Source organism: Scatophagus argus, chromosome 9 (genome assembly GCF_020382885.2).
Source record: "Scatophagus argus isolate fScaArg1 chromosome 9, fScaArg1.pri, whole genome shotgun sequence".
NCBI classification, from domain to species: Eukaryota; Metazoa; Chordata; class Actinopteri; family Scatophagidae; genus Scatophagus; species Scatophagus argus.
The window spans coordinates 21158730-21180324 of record NC_058501.1 but is presented as its reverse complement, the minus strand read 5'-3'; the positions used below and the strand labels follow the sequence as shown (position 1 = coordinate 21180324).

The window sequence follows — 21595 nt, the reverse complement described above, 5'->3', positions numbered from 1 at the left end:
TAATCAAATAGCTGTTCAGCAGCTAAAAGATCTTCTCATTCAGCAGTATAACCAGGACTTCTCTGAAATGAATGTGAAGAGAAGAATGAACTGTCAGAAGGGGACAGAAGATTTAGATGGACACTACCATCTACCCTTGCCTTTCCGTAACGAGAAAACCATTATGCCAAACAACCATGAAATGGCAGAAGAGCGTGCCTTAAGCCTTCTAAAGAAGTTCAAGAGAGATGAAGGATATGCTACGGAGTACAAAAACTTCATGGAAGAGATGTTCAGGAAAGGTTATGCTGAGAAAGTCCCACCTAAACAACAAGACCACAACGATGGACGGGTGTGGTACATACCTCATCACGGTGTTTACCATCGCCAGAAAGATAAACTCAGGGTTGTGCTTGATTGTGCCTCACCATACAAAGGTGTATACCTAAACAAAGAACTCCTCCAAGGTCCTGATCTGGCGAATACTTTGATTGGAGTTTTGCTCAGATTTCGCCAAGAGCAAGTCGTTTTCATGGCTGATATTGAGGCAATGTTTTATCAAGTGCATGTTCACAGTGAGCACAGGGACTTCCTTTCCAGTTTTGTCACCTAGTATCGCCAACTTTGCTCGGAAACAAACAGCGGAGGATAGCTGCAATGAGGCATCTGATACTATCCAGCATAACTTCTACGTTGTTGATTGCCTTAAATTGGTAGCCACAGATTGTCAAGCTATTAAGCTCATCGAAGATCTGAAGGCTGTCTGTGTGCAAGGAGGCTTCTCGTTAACCAAGTGGATCAATAACAGTCGCAAGGTTCTGCTAAGTATTCCAGAGCATCAGAGAGCCAAGAATCTGCTGGAACTGGACCTGGATAGAGAGAAACTGCCAGTTGAAAGAGCGCTTGGGCGTTTCCATCAAGGAAAAGGCCCTTACTAGAAGAAGAAAACCAAAAGAGTTCGGTCTAGACCAGCTCTAATTGCTGTGTCATGAGATAACTTTTGTTGTGAATTGGCACTATATAAATAAACTGAACTGAATTGAACTGAACATGCCTGGTTTGAGGTGTATTTTCCCTTTAGTGGTATGTCATCAGTTCCAACACATCAGTGTTATGTGATACAACTGGTCAAACCTGAATGTTGATTCATAGATGCACGCAACGATACGCCCAAATAGGCAGTCAAAAACAGTCAAAGTCATTTAACGCCAGTGAACACAGAACCAAACGGAAACTGTACTGAATACAGGACGTTACGTGACCTACAGCTTAAAAATCTACAGAAAATCAGATCATCTACCCGCGATTGGCTTGTCTGTTAGACCTTCTTCCTCTTCTTCCGTTTTTCTGCGGTTCCGCCTCAAGTCCGGAGAACTGAACTCTGAATGATTTGCCACAGTCAGAAAAACTTCACAGAAATCCACATCTAACATCTGAGGCTATGAGTTGCTTTGAAAACGGTGAGACTATTTTTGCCTCCTTTTTTGTCTTGTCGTGTCTTGTCCTTTTAAGATATGATGTTGCTTTCGCACTTTCACTTTCAGAATTTTAACTTCCTGTTGGGCGTTACTAATATGTGAAAATGCTTAACCATCGACACACACAAACATTACAGTGCGAATGACACACTAATGAACATTTTTGATGTTTTAACGTATGTGGAGCTACAAGGGGTTGGAGAGCTAATGTTTCCAAAGAGCCTTCACAAGACTGTTTATTTACTGCTGCGTTAAAAAAAAAAAGATCTAAGACGGAATATATGCCTGTTATTGTTTACATGTGTGACAAATGTAATTTCCAGACTCTGCCAAACGTATACTTTTTTTTAATTTTACCCAATAAGAACTCAGGCCAAAGCAGAGCAAACATTCCAGCAGTGCCCTCTGCTGGTCCAGTTCGGGAACACACCCAAGCCGCAACAAGGGCAGCTTACGCATTTAACTAAAGGGTCAACTTGATGACAGGTTTCACAACACGTCCAGAGCGTGATGGTCCATATGCAGTTAAGACAGTGTTTGGATGGGTAGTAAATGGCCCTCTCAATTCAGATGGTGCTGTGAAGTCTGGACCTGTGGTGGCGATGGCTAATCGAATAGCTGTTCAGCAGCTAAAAGATCTTCTCATTCAGCAGTATAACCAGGACTTCTCTGAAAATGAATGTGAAGAGAAGAATGAACTGTCAGAAGGGGACAGAAGATTTATGAAAATGATGAAAACTTCAGTTCTTCATTTAGATGGACACTACCATCTACCCTTGCCTTTCCGTAACGAGAAAACCATTATGCCAAACAACCATGAAATGGCAGAAGAGCGTGCCTTAAGCCTTCTAAAGAAGTTCAAGAGAGATGAGGGATATGCTACGGAGTACAAAAACTTCATGGAAGAGATGTTCAGGAAAGGTTATGCTGAGAAAGTCCCACCTAAACAACAAGACCACAACGATGGACGGGTGTGGTACATACCTCATCACGGTGTTTACCATCGCCAGAAAGATAAACTCAGGGTTGTGCTTGATTGTGCCTCACCATACAAAGGTGTATCCCTAAACAAAGAACTCCTCCAAGGTCCTGATCTGGCGAATACTTTGATTGGAGATTTGCTCAGATTTCGCCAAGAGCAAGTCGTTTTCATGGCTGATATTGAGGCAATGTTTTATCAAGTGCATGTTCACAGTGAGCGCAGGGACTTCCTACGATTTCTGTGGTGGCCTGGCGGAGACACTAATAAAGCCTTGGTGTTACAACCCCATTGAGGTGGAAGCTAGGGGAATGCTGGTGGCTGTAACACCTCAACCAAACAATTTGAAGGAGTCCTTGTGGTGGAGAAAAGTAAAACTGCTTTTATTTGCATTCACCAAATACAACTGGAACAACAGAAATTAACTCTAAACAAATGTGGGGGAGAATTGGGAGTGAGTGGTTGTGCCAAAAGAATCGAAAACAGTACAAAAAACTAGGCCTAACTACACTTAACTGCTGAGAACAAAAGAACAAACAAAAGGCCTACCTGTCTCTGATCTAAAAAAAAGACTTAAATAAATTAAATACAGCGGGTGGCACCAACCAATAACCCTAGTGTGCATTAACAAAAAACCACTATGTGCTGCACAAATGTATAGGGTACCCCAAACTCACCTACTCTACCAAAAATCTCCCACCACATACTTTTACCTTTAGTTTTTTTCTGCTTGACAAACACAGACCAATCCAGAGAGTGAGAGCGAGAGAGAGAGCGCAGACAGGTGTGCTGGCCTATATATAACCATGTCCCTGAATGATGATTGGCTAGATGTAAGTTCCAATGAACCAATCAGCAGGGCAGCCCGGCAGCACAGGTGGATCCACTCACAGCTGATACCTGTGGAACACAACAGGGAACAAGAGACACACACAAACCTGCCTGCATGTAACACCCCCTCCCATATAAGTCCAAACATGTTTGGAACTACACAGTATCTCCACTATTTTACACAGCACGGGACAAAGCATCTGCAAGGATATTTTCTGACCCCCTCTTATGGTTAATTTCAAGGTTGTAGTTTTGCACAATGAGAGACCAGCGCATGAGGCGCTGATTATTGTTATACATCCTTGAGAGAAACACCAAGGGGTTGTGGTCAGTAAAGACCTGGATGGGTTTAACACTCGACCCCAGATAAACCTCATAATGCTGTAAGGCAAACAGTAATGCCAGAGTCTCCTTCTCAATAGTAGAATACTTTACCTGGTGTCTGTCAAACTTGCGAGAGAAGTAACTTACAGGATGGTCAATACCTTCATCGTCCTCCTGCAGGAGAACAGCCCCAGCTCCAGCAGCACAGGTGGATCCACTCACAGCTGATACCTGTGGAACACAACAGGGAACAAGAGACACACACAAACCTGCCTGCATGTAACACTTGGAAACAAACAGAATGAAGGTTCATCTATTCGGAGCAGTTTTGTCACCTAGTATCGCCAACTTTGCTCGGAAACAAACAGCGGAGGATAGCTGCAATGAGGCATCTGATACTATCCAGCATAACTTCTACGTTGTTGATTGCCTTAAATTGGTAGCCACAGATTGTCAAGCTATTAAGCTCATCGAAGATCTGAAGGCTGTCTGTGTGCAAGGAGGCTTCTCGTTAACCAAGTGGATCAATAACAGTCGCAAGGTTCTGCTAAGTATTCCAGAGCATCAGAGAGCCAAGAATCTGCTGGAACTGGACCTGGATAGAGAGAAACTGCCAGTTGAAAGAGCGCTTGGGCGTTTCCATCAAGGAAAAGGCCCTTACTAGAAGAAGAAAACCAAAAGAGTTCGGTCTAGACCAGCTCTAATTGCTGTGTCATGAGATAACTTTTGTTGTGAATTGGCACTATATAAATAAACTGAACTGAATTGAACTGAACATGCCTGGTTTGAGGTGTATTTTCCCTTTAGTGGTATGTCATCAGTTCCAACACATCAGTGTTATGTGATACAACTGGTCAAACCTGAATGTTGATTCATAGATGCACGCAACGATACGCCCAAATAGGCAGTCAAAAACAGTCAAAGTCATTTAACGCCAGTGAACACAGAACCAAACAGAAACTGTACTGAATACAGGACGTTACGTGACCTACAGCTTAAAAATCTACAGAAAATCAGATCATCTACCCGCGATTGGCTTGTCTGTTAGACCTTCTTCCTCTTCTTCCGTTTTTCTGCGGTTCCGCCTCAAGTCCGGAGAACTGAACTCTGAATGATTTGCCACAGTCAGAAAAACTTCACAGAAATCCACATCTAACATCTGAGGCTATGAGTTGCTTTGAAAACGGTGAGACTATTTTTACCTCCTTTTTACCTCCTTTTAAGATATGATGTTGTTTTTGCACTTTCGCTTTCAGAATTTTAACTTCCTGTTGGGCGTTACTAATGTGTGAAAATGCTTAACCATCGACTGAAAACATTACAGTGCGAATGACACACTAATGAACATTTTTAATGTTTTAACGTATGTGGAGCTACAAGGAGTTGGAGAGCTAATGTTTCCAAAGAGCCTTCACAAGACTGTTTATTTACTGCTGCGTAAAAAAAAGATCTAAGACGGAATATATGCCTGTTATTGTTTACATGTGTGACAAATGTAATTTCCAGACTCCGCCAAACGTATACTTTTTTTTAATTTTACCCAATAAGAACTCAGGCCAAAGCAGAGCAAACATTCCAGCAGTGCCCTCTGCGGTTCCAGTTCGGGAACACACCCAAGCCGCAACAAGGGCAGCAATTGCAATTAATTAAAGGGTCAACTTGATGACAGGTTTCACAACACGTCCGGAGCGTGTCCCTTTGACTCTGGGTGTCATTGTCCCAGCAGCAGTCTCTGGTTCAGACCTGGCAGGGCCAGGGACATCCTGAGTGACAACACTGTGGTCTGGTGGAGTTGAGTTTGTCCCTGCTTGGGTCTCATTAAGTTCTTTGTTGACAACCTGCAATTGCTTGCGGTTTTGTCTGATGGTCTCTCCTCCTGGCATTTTCACAACAAATGACTGTGGCGTTGGCGACATAGCCTGGATGACCCCAGTCTGCCGCCATTCCTTCTCTGCGTCAGTTTTGAGACATACTCTGTCACCCACATCCAAAGCAGGAAGTGGTTTTGCTGAATATCTCCTGTTGTAGTTTCTTTCATAGGCTCTTTTAGCCTTGGATGAGGATGCAGGGTGTCTGACAAATTAGGTATGTATCTGCCAACATAGTTTACCATACTGAATACTTGTTTAATTCAGACACGTTTTTGGGTGTTTCCAGGACGGTGATGGTGGATATTCTCGCCGGGCATGGAGGCTCCACTGAGACTCCAAATACCAGAATATCATCCATATAGACCTCTGTTCCTTCATGGTCTTTCAACAGCTCTTGCACTTTCCTCTGGAATATTTCTGGTGCTGAGGTTATTCCAAAATGGAGTCATTTAAAGCTGTACCATTATGAATGTGGTCAACTTTGAGCTTTCTTCGTCCAAGGCTATTTGCCAAAATCCACTGGCTGCATCCAGGGTGGTGCAGACTGAGCTTCCAGCTAATTTATGCAGAATGCTGTCAACAGTTGGCAGAACAAATTTTTCTCTTTTTACATTTTCATTCAGCTTAATGACGTCTACACAAATCCTTACTCTTTCAATCGGCTTGGCCACTGGCACCATAGGCGCAACCAATTCTGTAGGCTCTGTCACACGCTCTATAATACCATTCTCTTCCATCTGCTTTAATTCCTCCTCAACTCATGGTAGGAGTGGAATGGGTATACGGCGGGGTGCTGTGACACTGTATGGCTTGGTGTTTTCTTTAGGAATATCTTCACAGGGTCGCCTTTAAGCAGTCCCAACTCTCCATATACACCCACTTCTCTAATGTGCTGTTTCAAGCCCAAGTAAACTGCAACTGATCTACTCATCAAATTATCGCATGTTGCCTTTGAAACTATCACTCTGAAGTAACAGTCTTTAATTTTTCTTCCTTTTGTTAACTGTATTTTGGCCAAAAACCACCCCTTAGGGTCCACTTCTCCTCCTGGAGTGTCAATTTTTGATGTGACTAGTCTCAGTTTTGGCTATTCACGAAGGCAGTCGTATGTTGTTTCATTTATTATTGTGTTGTCTGAACCGGAATCGCTCTTGAAGTTGACGGCAGTCCTACACATCACTGTGATACGCCATGGTGGCTCTGTGTCAGTGATAACTTTATCCACTGCTGCCCTGCTTTCATCAACAGTCTCGTTTATGGAGCCTCGGAATAGGCTGTCAGTCACTTCTTGGAATTCTTTGGTCCTGCATTTAACTGCAAAATGGACAATTTTGTGGCATTTATTACATTCTTTGTCCTTTGCTGGGCACTCGTCTCTTTTATGAATGCGTTCACGCCGTCGTTTGCCTTATTCCCACATGTAGACCCTGTGACTTTGTTTTTCCACCTACTTTTATTTGGCTTTGTCTTCACTTCATCAACATGTCCTGCTGCACCAGTCTCACTGTTCTGGAGCTTCACTAACTCCGAGTGCCTAGCCATATCTGCGGCTTTCTTTAATAATAGATCGCTGGTCATCTGCAGTTTGAGTGAAAGATCTTTACGAAAACTTCGCCATGTACAGCTTCCAATCTCTGACAAACTTCCAAAACGCTGCGTGTTCACTTTTTGGAAGCAGAACAAACATTCCAGCAGCGCCCTCTGCTAGTCCAGTTCGGGAGCATATCCAAGCCGCCACAAGGCCAGCTCACGCCACATCTATTACTCGTAACTTAAACAATCAGCCATTGTTTAAGTCATGCGTTAATGCCAGACACTTTATGGTTTAAGGTTTTCAAATGCAATAATTTGCTGCTGTTCTTATTTATGCTTCCAGAGGAGATGAGGCTTACAAGGTCAGGCTTTTACGTGATGTTGTCTTTTTACTGTCCCCTTTAATTTATCGGTTTTAAATTCTATATCTCCTCTTTATTTTTATGATTGTTTTTAATGATTGTCAAGCACTTTGAAGACCTGTTTTTTGAAAGGTGGTATAGTTATAAATAAAGTTATTATGATTATTATATCACTGAAAATGAAATACTATTGGATTCCCTTTGCAAAGTGGTTTGCAAGATATCCAGTAAATAATATTATAATGATATTAAAATGCCTCACTACCAGTATTTTGATTTATAAATGGCTATAAATGCTATGATAGGCAACCATACACAGCTGTCTGAAATAATCATTATCAAATGTGATCATAATGATAAGAAACTTAACAAATATCTATTACTACTGGTTGCAGTATTACAGTGAAGGTACTATTACTGTAGTTCTGCATGTGGTTTGTCCCAGTGGTGTTGCCGTAAACCAGCAGAAGCCGTCAGTGTCAGACATTCTATGGTCTCTGCATTATGATCAAATCAGAATCATAATCAGAATTCCTTTTTTTTATCCCCTAAGGGAAATTCTTTTTCCTACAGACATTGCACTTGCAGTTATCCCAACCAAGAAAGAAAAATGAAAGATATAAAAATAGGATAAACAAAAACAAGGTAAGTATAAATCTAAAAAAACCCAGGTATTTACATGTGTTAAAAATCTAAAAGTACAGGTATTTACATGTTTAAGACCATATATACATTGTATATAAAAGTATGCGTGTCTGTCACACTGCAGAGTTTAACAGTTTGATGGCGACAGGCAGGAATGATTTCCTGTGTTGTTCTGTGGTGCATCTTGGGAGTAAGAGTCTCTGACTGAACAAGCTCCTGCTGATCAGCACATTGTGGAGAGGGTGAGAGGGAAAGTCCAGTATAGTCCTTATTTTGGACAACATCCTCCTCTCAGACAGAGAGAGAGTCCAGTTCCTCTCCCACAACATGGCTGGCCTTCTTAATGATTCTATTGAGTCTGTTAGTGTCCCTCACCCTCAGGCAGCTGCCCCAGCAGGCAACGGCATATGTGATGGCACTGGACACCACCGACTCATAGAACATCCTCAGCATCGTCCTGCAGATGTTGAAGGACCTCAGCCACCTCAGAAAGTAGAGGCGGCTCTATGTATTATTACAAAGTGTAATATGACTTGGTTTGGTCCCCCTCAGTGTTACTTCATGGTTATGGTCTTGAAGTCAGTCTCCTAAACTGTCTTAAATTACAATTTGTCCCATCCTCCTCCGTCAGATAACAGTTTTGCTTTTCTGTGTTTTATTAGATTAAGTGTATGAAGCCCAAATGACCAAAATAGAGATGTATAGCTGCTGTCATTGTGTTACCAATGGATGGGATGAGAGTGAAAATAAACCCCACATTGAAAACCACTAACTGAGGACACAGATGGACATTTGACTGTATGAGGAACTGAAAGATAAAAAAGATAATCAGAAATGAAGATAATCATTACTTGCAGCCCTCACTGTATTGCTGTAGCTGACTTCAATAGCTGTGTCTTTAGTTCAGGCTGAATTAGTACAAAACTGAAGTTGATTACCACATGCTGCTATGTCCCTTCATGGTGGGTCAAAGGTGTGTATCAGAAGCTAATTATGTACCATCGACTTCTGTAGTTTGTTTTTACCAGTTTCTTAATAAGCTGCTTCTGATTGATAGCGCTTTTTTTGATTTTTTCCTTTTCTTGCTAAACATATGAAGTCGTCATTAACTGAGAATGACAACAAGTGAAGTAAACCTGACCCATCCATCCATCTTCTATACCGCTTATCCGTCAGGGTCGCGGGGGAGCTGGAGCCTATCCCAGCTGACTACGGGCGAGAGGCGGGGTTCACCCTGGACTGGTCGCCAGTCAATTGCAGGGCTGACACACAAAGACAGACAACCACACACTCTCACACTCACACCTAGGAGCAATTTAGAGTAGCCAATTAACCTAATGTGCATGTTTTTGGTATTGTGGGAGGAAGCCGGAGAACCCGGAGAAAACCCACGCAGGCACAGGGAGAACATGCAAACTCCACACAGAATAGCAGAATTCGAACCTGGAACCCTCTTGCTATGAGGTCACAGTGCTGACCACTGCACCACCATGCCATCCCGTAAACCTGACCTAATGACTTATTTTTTTGTTGCTTTCCTTGTCATTTAGTTTTAAAGAAGATGGAAAAGACTGATTCGGGGCAGAGATGGTCAGAGATGGGAGCAGGAACCAAAGGAAAGACAATAAAGGAAGGTAAAAACTTAAAAAAGAAAATATATGCTGTATGTTTTATTTTATTACGTGAAAGTACGGAAGACATGCGTCCCTTTTTATGATCAGATAGAAGTTTATGCACATGATATTGCATAATGCTGATGGAAAATCTTTGCTTTACTCTGCATTTTATTATGCTGCTGTGAAGGAGATTTAATTGTTTGAATTGAGATCTTTTGTATTTTTGTATTTCTTTTCTCCTCAGAGGAAAAGCAGCCTTCACTGATCCAAAGAGTGAGTCTCACTGTGCATCACTTCACACAGTGCTGCTTTTAATCAGATGAAGTGTGAAAATCATCTTCATCTTCAACATCATAACTGTTGACTCAAACAAACTGATTTTCCAAAACAACAAGTCTATTGCACTTTTGACCCCTGAACATTTGCTCTGAATTTACCAGGTGGAAACGATGGCGTCTGTCACAGAGCTGCTTCTGGAAACACTGGCTGATCTCAGTGACAGGGAGCTTCATATTTTCAAAGATGTCTTCCGTGGATTTCACATCCACTGTCATAAGTCACCTGAAATGCTGTCACTCCAGAGAGCAGACAAACAGAACGTCGTGTTTTTAATGGTCCAGACCTACGGCCAAATGTCTGTGGAGAAAATCAGTAGGATTTTAAGGAAGATGAGTAGGACTGATCTGGTGCAGAGGTTGTCAGACAGCAACTCAGGACCCAAAAGTAAGACAAAAAGGACAAAAAACATAAAATAATTAAATGTTACATGTCTCACAAGTTTATAAGCTTCATCTTCTTCCTTTTTATATTTTGAATAATAAGATGTGTAATACAGAGAAAAGAGGACACATCATCTGCTTTTCAAAATATATTTTATGTCTAATGTAAAGTTTGGAAAAATATCAGATGAATTATTGACTTTATGAGTTCTGAGTTTTAATTTTCTGTTGAGTTTTTGTATCATAATCTTTTATTACAAATCAACACCACCTGATGTCAATCACCTGTTTTTATTTTCTTTCTTTCTTTCTCTTCAGAAAAACTCCCTGTGGATGAACATCTGTCTGCACTGATCCACAAAGTGAGCAGTTTCATATTTGTCTGACCTTACAGAGTCCAGCTTTTATTCAGTAAGATGCAGGTTTAACATCATATCAACCACAATGACGATCAACCAAACTCACACAGCTGAGATTAACAGGATGGCAGTCCCACAGGCTTTGTGTCCCCAATTTTTAAGGAGTTTTGAGGAGTTTAAGGAGACTTAGTTTTTTCTTCTGTTGTCCATAGAAAAACCTTTAAACATTCAAATGACTGATAATGACTGTGATGATTATGATCAACATGACCGGGTTAGGTGCAAACGCATAGAATTTTATTTTTCCAGTGAAGAGATGACACATTTTCTTTTTTGGTTTTGTCCAGGTGGCAACTGTGGCAGCTGTTAAAGATCTGCTTTTGGAAACACTCAATGATTTGAGCCACAAGGAGCAAGAAAGCTTCAAGTGGTTTCTACAGTTCAGTCTCTTCCAGAGGAGCCGTCCATATATCTCATGGAGACAACTACAGAGGGTATACAGTCGAAGCGATATGGTAGATGTGGTGGTGGACATGTGTGGTCAACAGTCTGTGGAGGTGATGAAGGAGGTTCTCATGGACATGAACAGGACTGATCTGGTGCAGAGGCTGTCAGAGGTCAGCCCAGGATCCAAAGGTAAGATAAAGACAACAGCTGTCACATTAATCTACGATAAAAGATAAATATACTTGGTTATAGCATCTGTTTTACTGTGAGACAAAATATTAGCTGCTCCTTTTTAGGGGTGGGGAGCAGGAGCTTTTTGCTGAAGCTGAGCAGAGACAGAAAAGGGAGGAGAGGAAGTTGAATCAACTCCTCTCAAACTCAGTGTGAAAACCTGAGCAGTAGGAGCTTCACAGTTGGTTCTCTGTCATCTTAAACATAAGTGAACACGTTTCCTACTGAGTAAAATTAATAATTCATTTTAAAGGGGCTAAATTTACAAATTCACTGTGTGTTTATTATTACAGTTGTCATTAAATGTGTTGCAGCTGCAGGATCATCAGCTGAAGCATCTGTTGTGAACACCGAGGAGGGAGGTGGGTACCCTATAAAACATTAAGACACTAAAACACTAGTAACATAAGACAAAATAACAAATATTATTCCATCAACTAAAATTCAGGTTTATTCAAACATTCAATTTACATTTCAGTGAATAAACCTTTAATGAAGTTTAATATAAAAGGAGACAGTGTTCATCAGGTGAAACTGAGTTTAGTGATGTTTCTATTAAGCAGATTTTCTGTTTGTTTTTCAGTGAATCCTTAATGTCAGATGACTTGGAGACAGAGTGTGATTATAAAGCCTGATGTTGAATCAGTAATTAATTTTTATTTCCTTTCTCATCAGAGAAACAATCTTTGGATGAACGTTGGCCTGCACTGAAGCAGAAAGTGAGTAGTGGCACAGCAGAAAATAAATCTGCAGCCTCCTCATCTTCATATTCACATCTCTGAATTGTTTCAGTGTTTTGTTTTTAGCCAAATGCAGAACAACTTTCTCTGGCTGCAGCTTCTAAATCATGAGGATTGTCTGCTTTTCTCTGTTTTGTATCTTTGTAAACCGAATATCTTTGTGGTTTGGGCTGCTGGTCAGACAAAACGAGACATTTGAAGACGTCACCGCAGACTTCAGGAACTAATGATGGGTTATTTAATTAATTTATAGACCCAGTGAATGACTGATAATTCAAAAAATAATCAGTCATGAAAATAATGACTGGTTGCAGCGCTACTTTAAATCATATCCATCTTGAAAATAATAAATAAAATCACTGGGAGTTTTTTTTTTTTTTTCAGAACTGAGACCACATTCAGTTTTGTCTTATGTTCATATGAGGAAGGTGTTGAAATGAAAACGTCGTGAAGCTGTTGTGTAATTGCCTTGTGTGACATGACTGATGTGCTCTGACCACATCCATGAACATTTGCTCTGAATTTACCAGGTGGAAACGATGGCGTCTGTCACAGAGCTGCTTCTGGAAACACTGGCTGATCTCAGTGACAGGGAGCTTCGGATTTTCAAAGATGTCCTCCTTCGATTTCACATCCGCCATCAGGACTCAGTCATCCCAGTAATGTTGCCATGGGAGACATCAGAAGACATTGTGTTTTTAATGGTCCAGACCTACGGCCAAAAGTCTGTGGAGAAAACCAAGGAGATTTTAAAGAAGATGAGCAGGACTGATCTGGTCCAGAGATTGTCAGACAGCAACTCAGGACCCCAAAGTAAGACAAAAAGGATAAAAAAAATGTTACATGTCTCATAAGTTTATAAGCTTCATCTTCTTCCTTTTTATATTTTGAATAATAAGATGTGTAATACAGAGAAAAGAAGACACATCATCTGCTGTTCAAAATATATTTTATGTCTAATGTAAAGTTTGGAAAAATATCAGATGAATTATTGACTTTATGAGTTCTGAGTTTTAATTTTCTGTTGAGTTTTTGTATCATAATCTTTTATTACAAATCAACACCACCTGATGTCAATCACCTGTTTTTATTTTCTTTCTTTCTTTCTCTTCAGAAAAACTCCCTGTGGATGAACATCTGTCTGCACTGATCCACAAAGTGAGCAGTTTCATATTTGTCTGACCTTACAGAGTCCAGCTTTTATTCAGTAAGATGCAGGTTTAACATCATATCAACCACAATGACGATCAACCAAACTCACACAGCTGAGATTAACAGGATGGCAGTCCCACAGGCTTTGTGTCTCCAATCAAGTTTAAGGAGACTTAGTTTTTTCTTCTGTTGTCCATAGAAAAACCTTTAAACATTCAAACGACTGATAATGACTGTGATGATTATGATCAACATGACCGGGTTAGGTGCAAACGCATAGAATTTTATTTTTCCAGTGAAGAGATGACACATTCTCTTTTTTGGTTTTGTCCAGGTGGCGACCCTGAGGGCTGTTAAAGATCTGCTTTTGGAAACACTCAATGATTTGAGCCACAAGGAGCAAGAAAGCTTCAAGTGGTTTCTACAGTTCAGGTTCTTCCAGAGGAGCCGTCCACAGATCTCATGGAGACAACTACAGAGGGTAGACAGTGGAAGCAATATGGTAGATGTGGTGGTGGACATGTGTGGTCAACAGTCTGTGGAGGTGATGAAGGAGGTTCTCATGGACATGAAGAGGACTGATCTGGTGCAGAGGCTGTCAGAGCTCTGCCCAGGATCCAAAGGTAAGATAAAGACAACAGCTGTCACATTAATCTACGATAAAAGATAAATATACTTGGTTATAGCATCTGTTTTACTGTGAGACAAAATATTAGCTGCACCTTTTTAGGGGTGGGGAGCAGGAGCTTTTTGCTGAAGCTGAGCAGAGACAGAAAAGGGAGGAGAGGAAGTTGAATCAACTCCTCTCAAACTCAGTGTGAAAAACTGAGCAGTAGGAGCTTCACAGTTGGTTCTCCGTCATCTTAAACATAAGTGAACACGTTTCCTACTGAGTAAAATTAATAATTCATTTTAGAGGGGCTAAATTTACAAATTCGCTGTGTGTTTATTATTACAGTTGTCATTAAATGTGTTGCAGCTGCAGGATCATCAGCTGAAGAATCTGGTGTGAACACCGAGGAGGGAGGTGGGTACCCTATAAAACATTAAGACACTAAAACACTAGTAACATAAGACAAAACAACAAATATTATTCCATCAACTAAAATTCAGGTTCATTCAAACTTTCAATTTACATTTCAGTGAATAAACCTTTAATGAAGTTTAAAAGAAGACAGTGTTCATCAGGTGAAACTGAGTTTAGTGATGTTTCTATTAAGCAGATTTTCTGTTTGTTTTTCAGTGAATCCTTAATGTCAGATGACTTGGAGACAGAGTGTGATTATAAAGCCTGATGTTGAATCAGTAATTAATTTTTATTTCCTTTCTCATCAGAGAAACAATCTTTGGATGAACGTTGGCCTGCACTGAAGCAGAAAGTGAGTAGTGGCACAGCAGAAAATAAATCTGCAGCCTCCTCTTCTTCATATTCACATCTCTGAATTGTTTCAGTGTTTTGCTTTCAGCCAAATGCAGAACAACTTTCTCTGGCTGCAGCTTCTAAATCATGAGGATTGTCTGCTTTTCTCTGTTTTGTATCTTTGTAAACCGAATATCTTTGTGGTTTGGGCTGTTGGTCAGACAAAAGAGACATTTGAAGACGTCACTGCAGACTTCAGGAACTAATGATGGGTTATTTAATTAATTTTGAATATTTTATAGACCAACTGAAGAACTGATTATTTCAGAAAAAACGCAAATAACCAGTCAATAGTCATTGGTTGCAGCACTACTTTAAGTCATATCCATCTTAAATATTATTGACCAAATTATTGGGATTTTTTTTTTCAGAACTGAGACCACATTCAGTTTTGTCTTATGCTCATATGAGGAAGGTGTTAAAATGAAAACATCATGAAGCTGTTGTGTAATTGCCTTGTGTGACATGGCTGATGTGCTCTGACCACATCCATGAACATTTGCTCTGAATTTACCAGGTGGAAACGATGGCGTCTGTCACAGAGCTGCTTCTGGAAACACTGAAAGATGCTGCAACACTTAGTTTCAGGGATGCCCTCCTATTTCAAACTGATTTATACAGATACTTCCCAAACCTCCCCTCTTTTCTGCTGAAGAAAAGAGATGTGCAGGACATGATGTTTATAATGGTGCTGATGTACGGCCAACAGTCCGTGGAGATGATAAATCAGGTCTTAAAGAAGTTGAACAAGACTGACCTGGTGCAGAAGTTGTCAGACAGCAGCTCAGGACTCCAAAGAAAAAGTAAGCATTTCTCCATGGCAACAAAATTTAAGTGTATTAGCAACATTTCTTGAAGATTTGTAGTTTTTAGTTTCTAGTCATACTTTAGATCAGTCGCTCATGAGTGACTTTTACTGCCTTTTTCCTCAGAGGAAAGCTCTGCAGGTGAACGCCACTCTGCACTGATCCAGAGAGTGAGTACAGTCACATGTGTCTGACTTTATACAACACAGGGGTCATTCAAGATGAACAGACACAACTCAAATTCATGATTCCAGTTTATTTATCCTTTTCATTTTATTTAATTTATTTATTTCAAAAAAGTAACTGGAAGGTTTTTGAAGTCACTTAACACTGATGCTAAGGAACCATCAATGTATTGATTATTTCAGGTAGCAACAATAGCAGCTGTTAAAGAGGTGCTTTTGGAAACCCTGAATAATTTGAGCATCGAGGAGCTCAAGAAATTCAAGGACCTCTTGCGGTCAATTGCCTCTCACAAGGACCTTCCAAATATGCTGCCGAGTTACATGACAGACAGAGCGAAAGTAGCGTTTCTGATGGTCCAAACCTACGGCCAGCAGTCTGTGTGGTTAACAAGGGAGGTTATCATGGAAATGAAATTGCCTGCTCTGGTTCAGAGGTTGGCCATGCCCAGCTCAGGATTCCAAGGTAAGACAAAGAAGAGAAAAACTTTCACACTGCATCATCATAAATGTCTCGTCATTACATTTTATAATTCAGAGTAAAAAAAGTAAATTTGCTTGAGTGCAAACTGTGTCATTGCCAATGTGTAACATAAGAAACAGGCGGTCAGGGGTCAATAAATCATTCATGAAATAATCAATTAAAGCATCAACTCAACAAAATTCAGATTTTAGATTGAAGCTTTAAATTTTCATTTTGCTTACGATGTGTCACTTTGCAGTGAATTCATTTTATTTTGTTGGCTGTTGAAGTAACCACTAAACTCTCCATGTGTAAGTAGATTATTATCTTCCGAGTCATTTTAAATTTCTTCCTCGTTCAGAGAAAACCTCTGTGGGTGAACATCGAGCTGCACCGTCTGAGAGCGTGAGTCCGACTTTACTTTCATTCAGTAGATGCAGCGGGAAAACATCCTGATTGTGAACATTATGAATGTCGGTACAAACTAAAGCAAATGTTTTTTTAATAGTTCATTCAGTATTCATCGTCTGTAATCCCAGAAGTTAAAGAAGAAAAAAAAAGAAGAAGAAAAAAAAATAAACTCTAGGTGGTCCTCCAGCTGGCTGGTAGTAATCAGTTTATTAATTAAATTAAATGGGTAAAATGAATCATATTTTGCTTTGATGTTGCTGAAGTTGTACTTTATACTGATGCTGATGAAATGCAACAAAATATATATTGCATCTTTTTAAATTTTGCAGACAAAAGCCGCTGTTAAAAAGATTCTTTTAAAAACACTCAGTGATTTGAGTCACAAGGGGCTTGAAAAATTCAAGTGGTTGCTGCAGTTCGCGTACTTCCAGAGGAGCCTCCCACAAATCCCACTTAGCCTACTGTGCAGTGCAGACAGGGCAGACCTTCTAGTGGATCTGATGGTGGAGAACCAGCAGGCTGTGGAGGTGACCAAGGAGGTTCTCATGGACATGAACAGGACTGATCTGGTGCAGAGGCTGTCAGAGTCCAGCCCAAGACCCAAAGGTCAGTGAAATAAGTAAGAAAGTGTCACTTTCCACAATCATATGTGTCTAGTAAAGAGTTCATCTGCTCATTTCTAGTAACGCCTGTTAGAGTTCAAACTTTTGAATCACCAATGAGAAATATGACAGAAGAAGGGGGCAATGCAACAGTGACATCGCTGGGTCAGATTCAGCCTGCTTGAGTGACTGAGTAGATTTTGGTGTCATTTTGCAGCAGTGAATTCTTAGAAACTAATTTGAAACTAACACAAAGTCTCACCAAAGTCTTTTGTTCATTTGACAAATTCCCACACTTTGATGTTGTTTGCTTGTCATTGCCAATCTGATTACTGATCCTCTGCATCGGTGCGGTTTCACAATAACTAGATTACTACATGTGCGACTACGTGTTCTTCTTTTACCTGCATAACCTGGTTTCTCTGAGTACCCTGGTTACTTCAGTGCATGCAGATGCACTCTATATAAGAGGACTATAACATCAGTGCTCGTTACACCTACTGTTACATGTTGCTCTGATATTAGAACAGAGACACGTAGCACACAGTGCTGTTCCTGAAAAAACGTGAAAAGCTACTTTATAAAATTATAAATCAGCGTAGCATCAATTAAAACAAAATCCTGTGTGTCTTCATAAGGGCCTTCAGGAAGCTTGGAGCCTGAGGCTTGTGGAAGAGTTAAGGTAATTCCTTAAACTCATTCCTTTGTTCACTTTGTTTGTCAATCATAACTTTCTTTTCTGTTTTATCCTAAAATGATTGTACCCTTTGCGTCAGGACTCGAGCGACTGGACTAAACTTGAACCTGAAGTCAGCAGCACAGGTGCAGATGAGACTCCAACTTACAGGTAAAAAGAACATCCTAAATACTGTATAAAGCCGAGCAAACTGGAAAATTTTGGATTTTCTTTTCACAGAAGGAAAAGTAAAATCTTTCTCTGTGCTTTTACTGATTGTATCAATGCAATATGACAAGTACAGTGGCAATATATCTTACAGTAAACTGAAGGCAGATACAGAATTTGCATTTATTCCACTGAGCCCCTAATACAGTATTTTTGTGTCACTTGCTTTCTTTTCCATGACTTAGCCTGCAGTCTGAAGCAGGACGCTTTGAATGCAGCGTCTCTGGCTTGCGTTGGGTCTGTGAGGCAAAGATAAGCTTTAAGTATCAGTTCTGCTCTTGGGAGGAACCCATGGAGAGGATGGAAAGCCTCAGATACATGCCTGCAGGTCCCCTAATGGACATCACAGTCACTACTGGGAAGTTAGATGAAGTGTACCTGCCACACTGGATCTTCATAGGTAAGTAAACATGAAGAACACAAAGTAAAGAATGTTTTGAAATTTCTGGTATATCTGTGTGAAAGCTGATGCAGTCCTTTTCTCTTCACTAATTCTGTGTGTTTGTAATTTGTGCAGAAGACGACCCTAAGATATCCGACAAGTTTGCAGTCCTGCACATCGACGACTGTGGGGATGTTGTGGAAAAAGTGTCTGAGGTCACAGCTTCCTACGTCAAGTTATCCGAACCAGTTTTTTCTCCCGAAGCAGTACTGATTAAAGCTGGTTTTCCTGTGAAAATAAGCTGTAACGTTTTAATATATTATAAACCAAACACACCGTTCCTCAAACTCCACGTTTTTCTGATCCCACATGATCATCACCTCCAACAGGTTACTGAATATTTCACTATCATAAATGTATAATAATATATATATAACTCCCAAAATGTACCTTTGGTATTACAATGTCATACTGGGGCCTGTGTTGATGTTGTTGTGAGAATTTTATATTAATATTTTGTGAGAGAAGTTGCACTATTGTAGGAGGAAAGTCATTATATTTTAAGTTCAGCTCAGTTATTCTTTTTTACAACACAGTTTGCACAGGGAAATCAGAGTTCCAAAAAGTTGAACATCTCAAAAGCTCAAAATGTGGAGCTCACTGCACACCAAGTTTGATGACGTCCCCTTTTCTCGTCCTGCCAGAGTCTCACACTCTGTCAGCTGGAAACACAGTTTGGAGACTGGTCTCTCTAAAGATGTGGGCACAGAGCACAAATCTGAGTTCCCCTTGCTTGGCCCCATTTTGTCCCTTTCATTTTCCTGTAAACAGACATTGTCAAGGAGCAGTTTAGATTAGTCTCCTCCTCCTTTTCTGGTGGGTCAGGCTGGATGGTGGGGGGATACAGTGGGTAGGAACTTCTCCAAATGTGTTAATCCAAACCCTGAGCTTTTTTATCCACTGCTGATGAACATGCAGTCTGTTGTAGGTAACACGTTTTACCGATAAATCTGTAAAAATAGCAGTTTGAAAACAGACATGTGACAGATTTGCCGTCTGTACGTGCAGTTTTTCCTGTAATAACACTTTTCTCTCAAAATATTATGACTTCTCTCTCAATTGTACAACTTTATTCCCCAGTAGTGACACCAACACTTTTTTTGAATCCACACTGCTTGCTCATGAATGTACTCTAAAACACAGATGATTTAATCCTCACTGCTGTAACCATGAAAGTGCTTTTTTTTTTCTTTTTCCCAGACAGTGGACAAGAAGAAATCCTCTGAAGGATATCACAAAATCCAAAAGCCACGTCCAGACAAATACCTGAAAATGCAGCATCGATTCAGCCTCACAGCAGACAAAGCCTCAGCAAAAATTCTCCCAGAGGTACAGTTTGTCCTGTCTGTAATTAAATCTGCAGTGATCTGTGCTTCTGACATGCAGATGCTGTATTTACATAGTTTCATTTATATTTCAATTAGTTAAGTTAGTGTTGTTACCATATTTCTTTAGATGAACTCCGCCATTGCAGCTGTTAGAAATTCCTCTTGTAAATTGCGACCAGGCAGCCGATAAGAATGTTTTTTCTAACCACTGTCCAACATGCCATAAGACACAGGAAAACACACAAGAGAGGAACATTGATGCAGCACACACACCCTGATGAGGGAGACTTTACCCCTTGTGGCGTCAAGTTGTTAAACATTATTCATGCTCAGTGGCTGCTAACCAAGAGGGGGGAACGTGAGAACATTTAATGCTTGTGTTAGAAAATGTGTTCCCTGCATAGTGTTGTGTTCAGTGTGTGTGGGAGACAGCAGCTGCATGTTCAGTTGACCACACATCAGCCAGACAGAAAGGTGAAGGAGCTCCACAAACCAGCGTTCTTAACCGTCACTGATCAACATGGTTTTTCTCTTCTGTTTTTGTTGTGCGTGATTTAACCTGACTGACTTCTCTGCCTTTTGGCTTTTATTTTTTTTTGGTTGTTTTTTTTTTGACACAGAAAATGATCCTCAGATATGATAGCCAAGATCCAAACTTCTATGAAGTTTTCATTAAGAATCCAGACACAGAATTCCACTTCACGCTCTTGCACACAAACTCAGGTGAACCAGTATGGACCTGTGAGATTCGAAGAGGTCAGTGGTCATTGAATAATATCACCTTCACTATATATCTATATATATCATCTGGTTGCAGCAGTTTGTCAAAGTCAAAGTCAAAGTGTACTTTATTGTCAAAGATCTATGTAACAGGGGTTAGCACAGAAAATTGAAATTTCGTTTGACCAGTCTCCAATGTGCAGTAAAAACTAAAAACTAAAACTAAACATGTAGGTAAGACAGTGACAATAATTACACACACACACACACGCACACACACCCAAACAGACACACACAGTGTGCAGTAAAAGGACAACGTCCTGATACTACTATGTACAATAAATATACACACACACACACACACACACATACAGTCACAGCAGCAGAAGTACAGTCAATGGACATACCGGTATGTGCAGTAGTGTAGATGCAGTATGTAAGGTGCAAAGAGTAAAGTGCAAGTGACATGTCATGGAATGTTCATGGAGTGTTCATCAGTGTGTTGATGAGTCTGATGGCTTGTGGAAAGAAGCTGTTTCTCAGTCTGCTTGTGCGGCACCGCATGTTGCGGTAGCGCCTCCCTGATGGTAGTAGGGAGAACAGTTTATGTGCTGGGTGAGTGGGGTCTTTGATGATGGTTATTGCTCTTCTGGAACAGTGTGTGTTTCTGCAGTCCTCACCACCCTCTGTAGTGCCTTCTTGTCTGCAGCTGGACAGCTGCCGTGCCAGACAGAGAGGCTGCAATATGATTTATGTGTTAGTTTCCTGTTTAATGGTTGATAATCAGGAGAAACTCCAGTTTGCTTCATTCAATGAATAAGTCTCTCTAAGAGTGTTTTTAGCGCATGGGATTCCTACTGGCTCTTACAATTAAAATATGAATAATCTGATTATTGTGTTACATGAGAGGTTCAAGGTGCAGAGAGAAAACACTTAACATTCTGTCTTTGTTTTACATCAGCTGTTCATACTTTGTTCTGTTCTGCATTTTATTTCAGATGACTATCAAACCGCTGTTCATTTAGAAGGTAAGATACTGAAGTATGAGTAC

The 21595-nt window shown here is 40.4% G+C and overlaps 1 protein-coding gene across 10 annotated transcripts in view; it reads left to right on the top strand.

Annotated features, from left to right (window-relative positions):
* Positions 1–1201: 1201 nt before the first annotated feature.
* LOC124064998 overlaps positions 1202–21595 on the top strand; it is a 23551-nt gene continuing 3157 nt past the window's right edge. Inside the window, exons 1-25 of one of the 10 annotated variants that reach the window (XM_046399975.1) lie at positions 1202–1439; positions 9553–9636; positions 9863–9891; positions 10059–10341; positions 10656–10699; positions 11044–11332; positions 11668–11736; positions 12050–12093; positions 12645–12927; positions 13229–13272; positions 13601–13889; positions 14225–14293; positions 14602–14645; positions 15204–15489; positions 15619–15662; positions 15861–16140; positions 16499–16542; positions 16878–17154; positions 17789–17832; positions 17927–17997; positions 18240–18454; positions 18572–18825; positions 19697–19825; positions 20445–20580; positions 21543–21572. In XM_046399975.1, coding sequence (XP_046255931.1) covers positions 1421–1439; positions 9553–9636; positions 9863–9891; positions 10059–10341; positions 10656–10699; positions 11044–11332; positions 11668–11736; positions 12050–12093; positions 12645–12927; positions 13229–13272; positions 13601–13889; positions 14225–14293; positions 14602–14645; positions 15204–15489; positions 15619–15662; positions 15861–16140; positions 16499–16542; positions 16878–17154; positions 17789–17832; positions 17927–17997; positions 18240–18454; positions 18572–18825; positions 19697–19825; positions 20445–20580; positions 21543–21572 — 3400 coding nt within the window. In that variant the 5' untranslated portion in view covers positions 1202–1420. Of the gene's footprint in view, positions 1440–4509; positions 4778–9552; positions 9637–9862; positions 9892–10058; positions 10342–10655; positions 10700–11043; positions 11333–11667; positions 11737–12049; positions 12094–12644; positions 12928–13228; positions 13273–13600; positions 13890–14224; positions 14294–14601; positions 14646–15203; positions 15490–15618; positions 15663–15860; positions 16141–16498; positions 16543–16877; positions 17155–17788; positions 17833–17926; positions 17998–18239; positions 18455–18571; positions 18826–19696; positions 19826–20444; positions 20581–21542; positions 21573–21595 lie in introns of those variants that run through there. The other 9 variants (XM_046399976.1, XM_046399974.1, XM_046399978.1 and 6 more) reach the window with 9 other exon arrangements.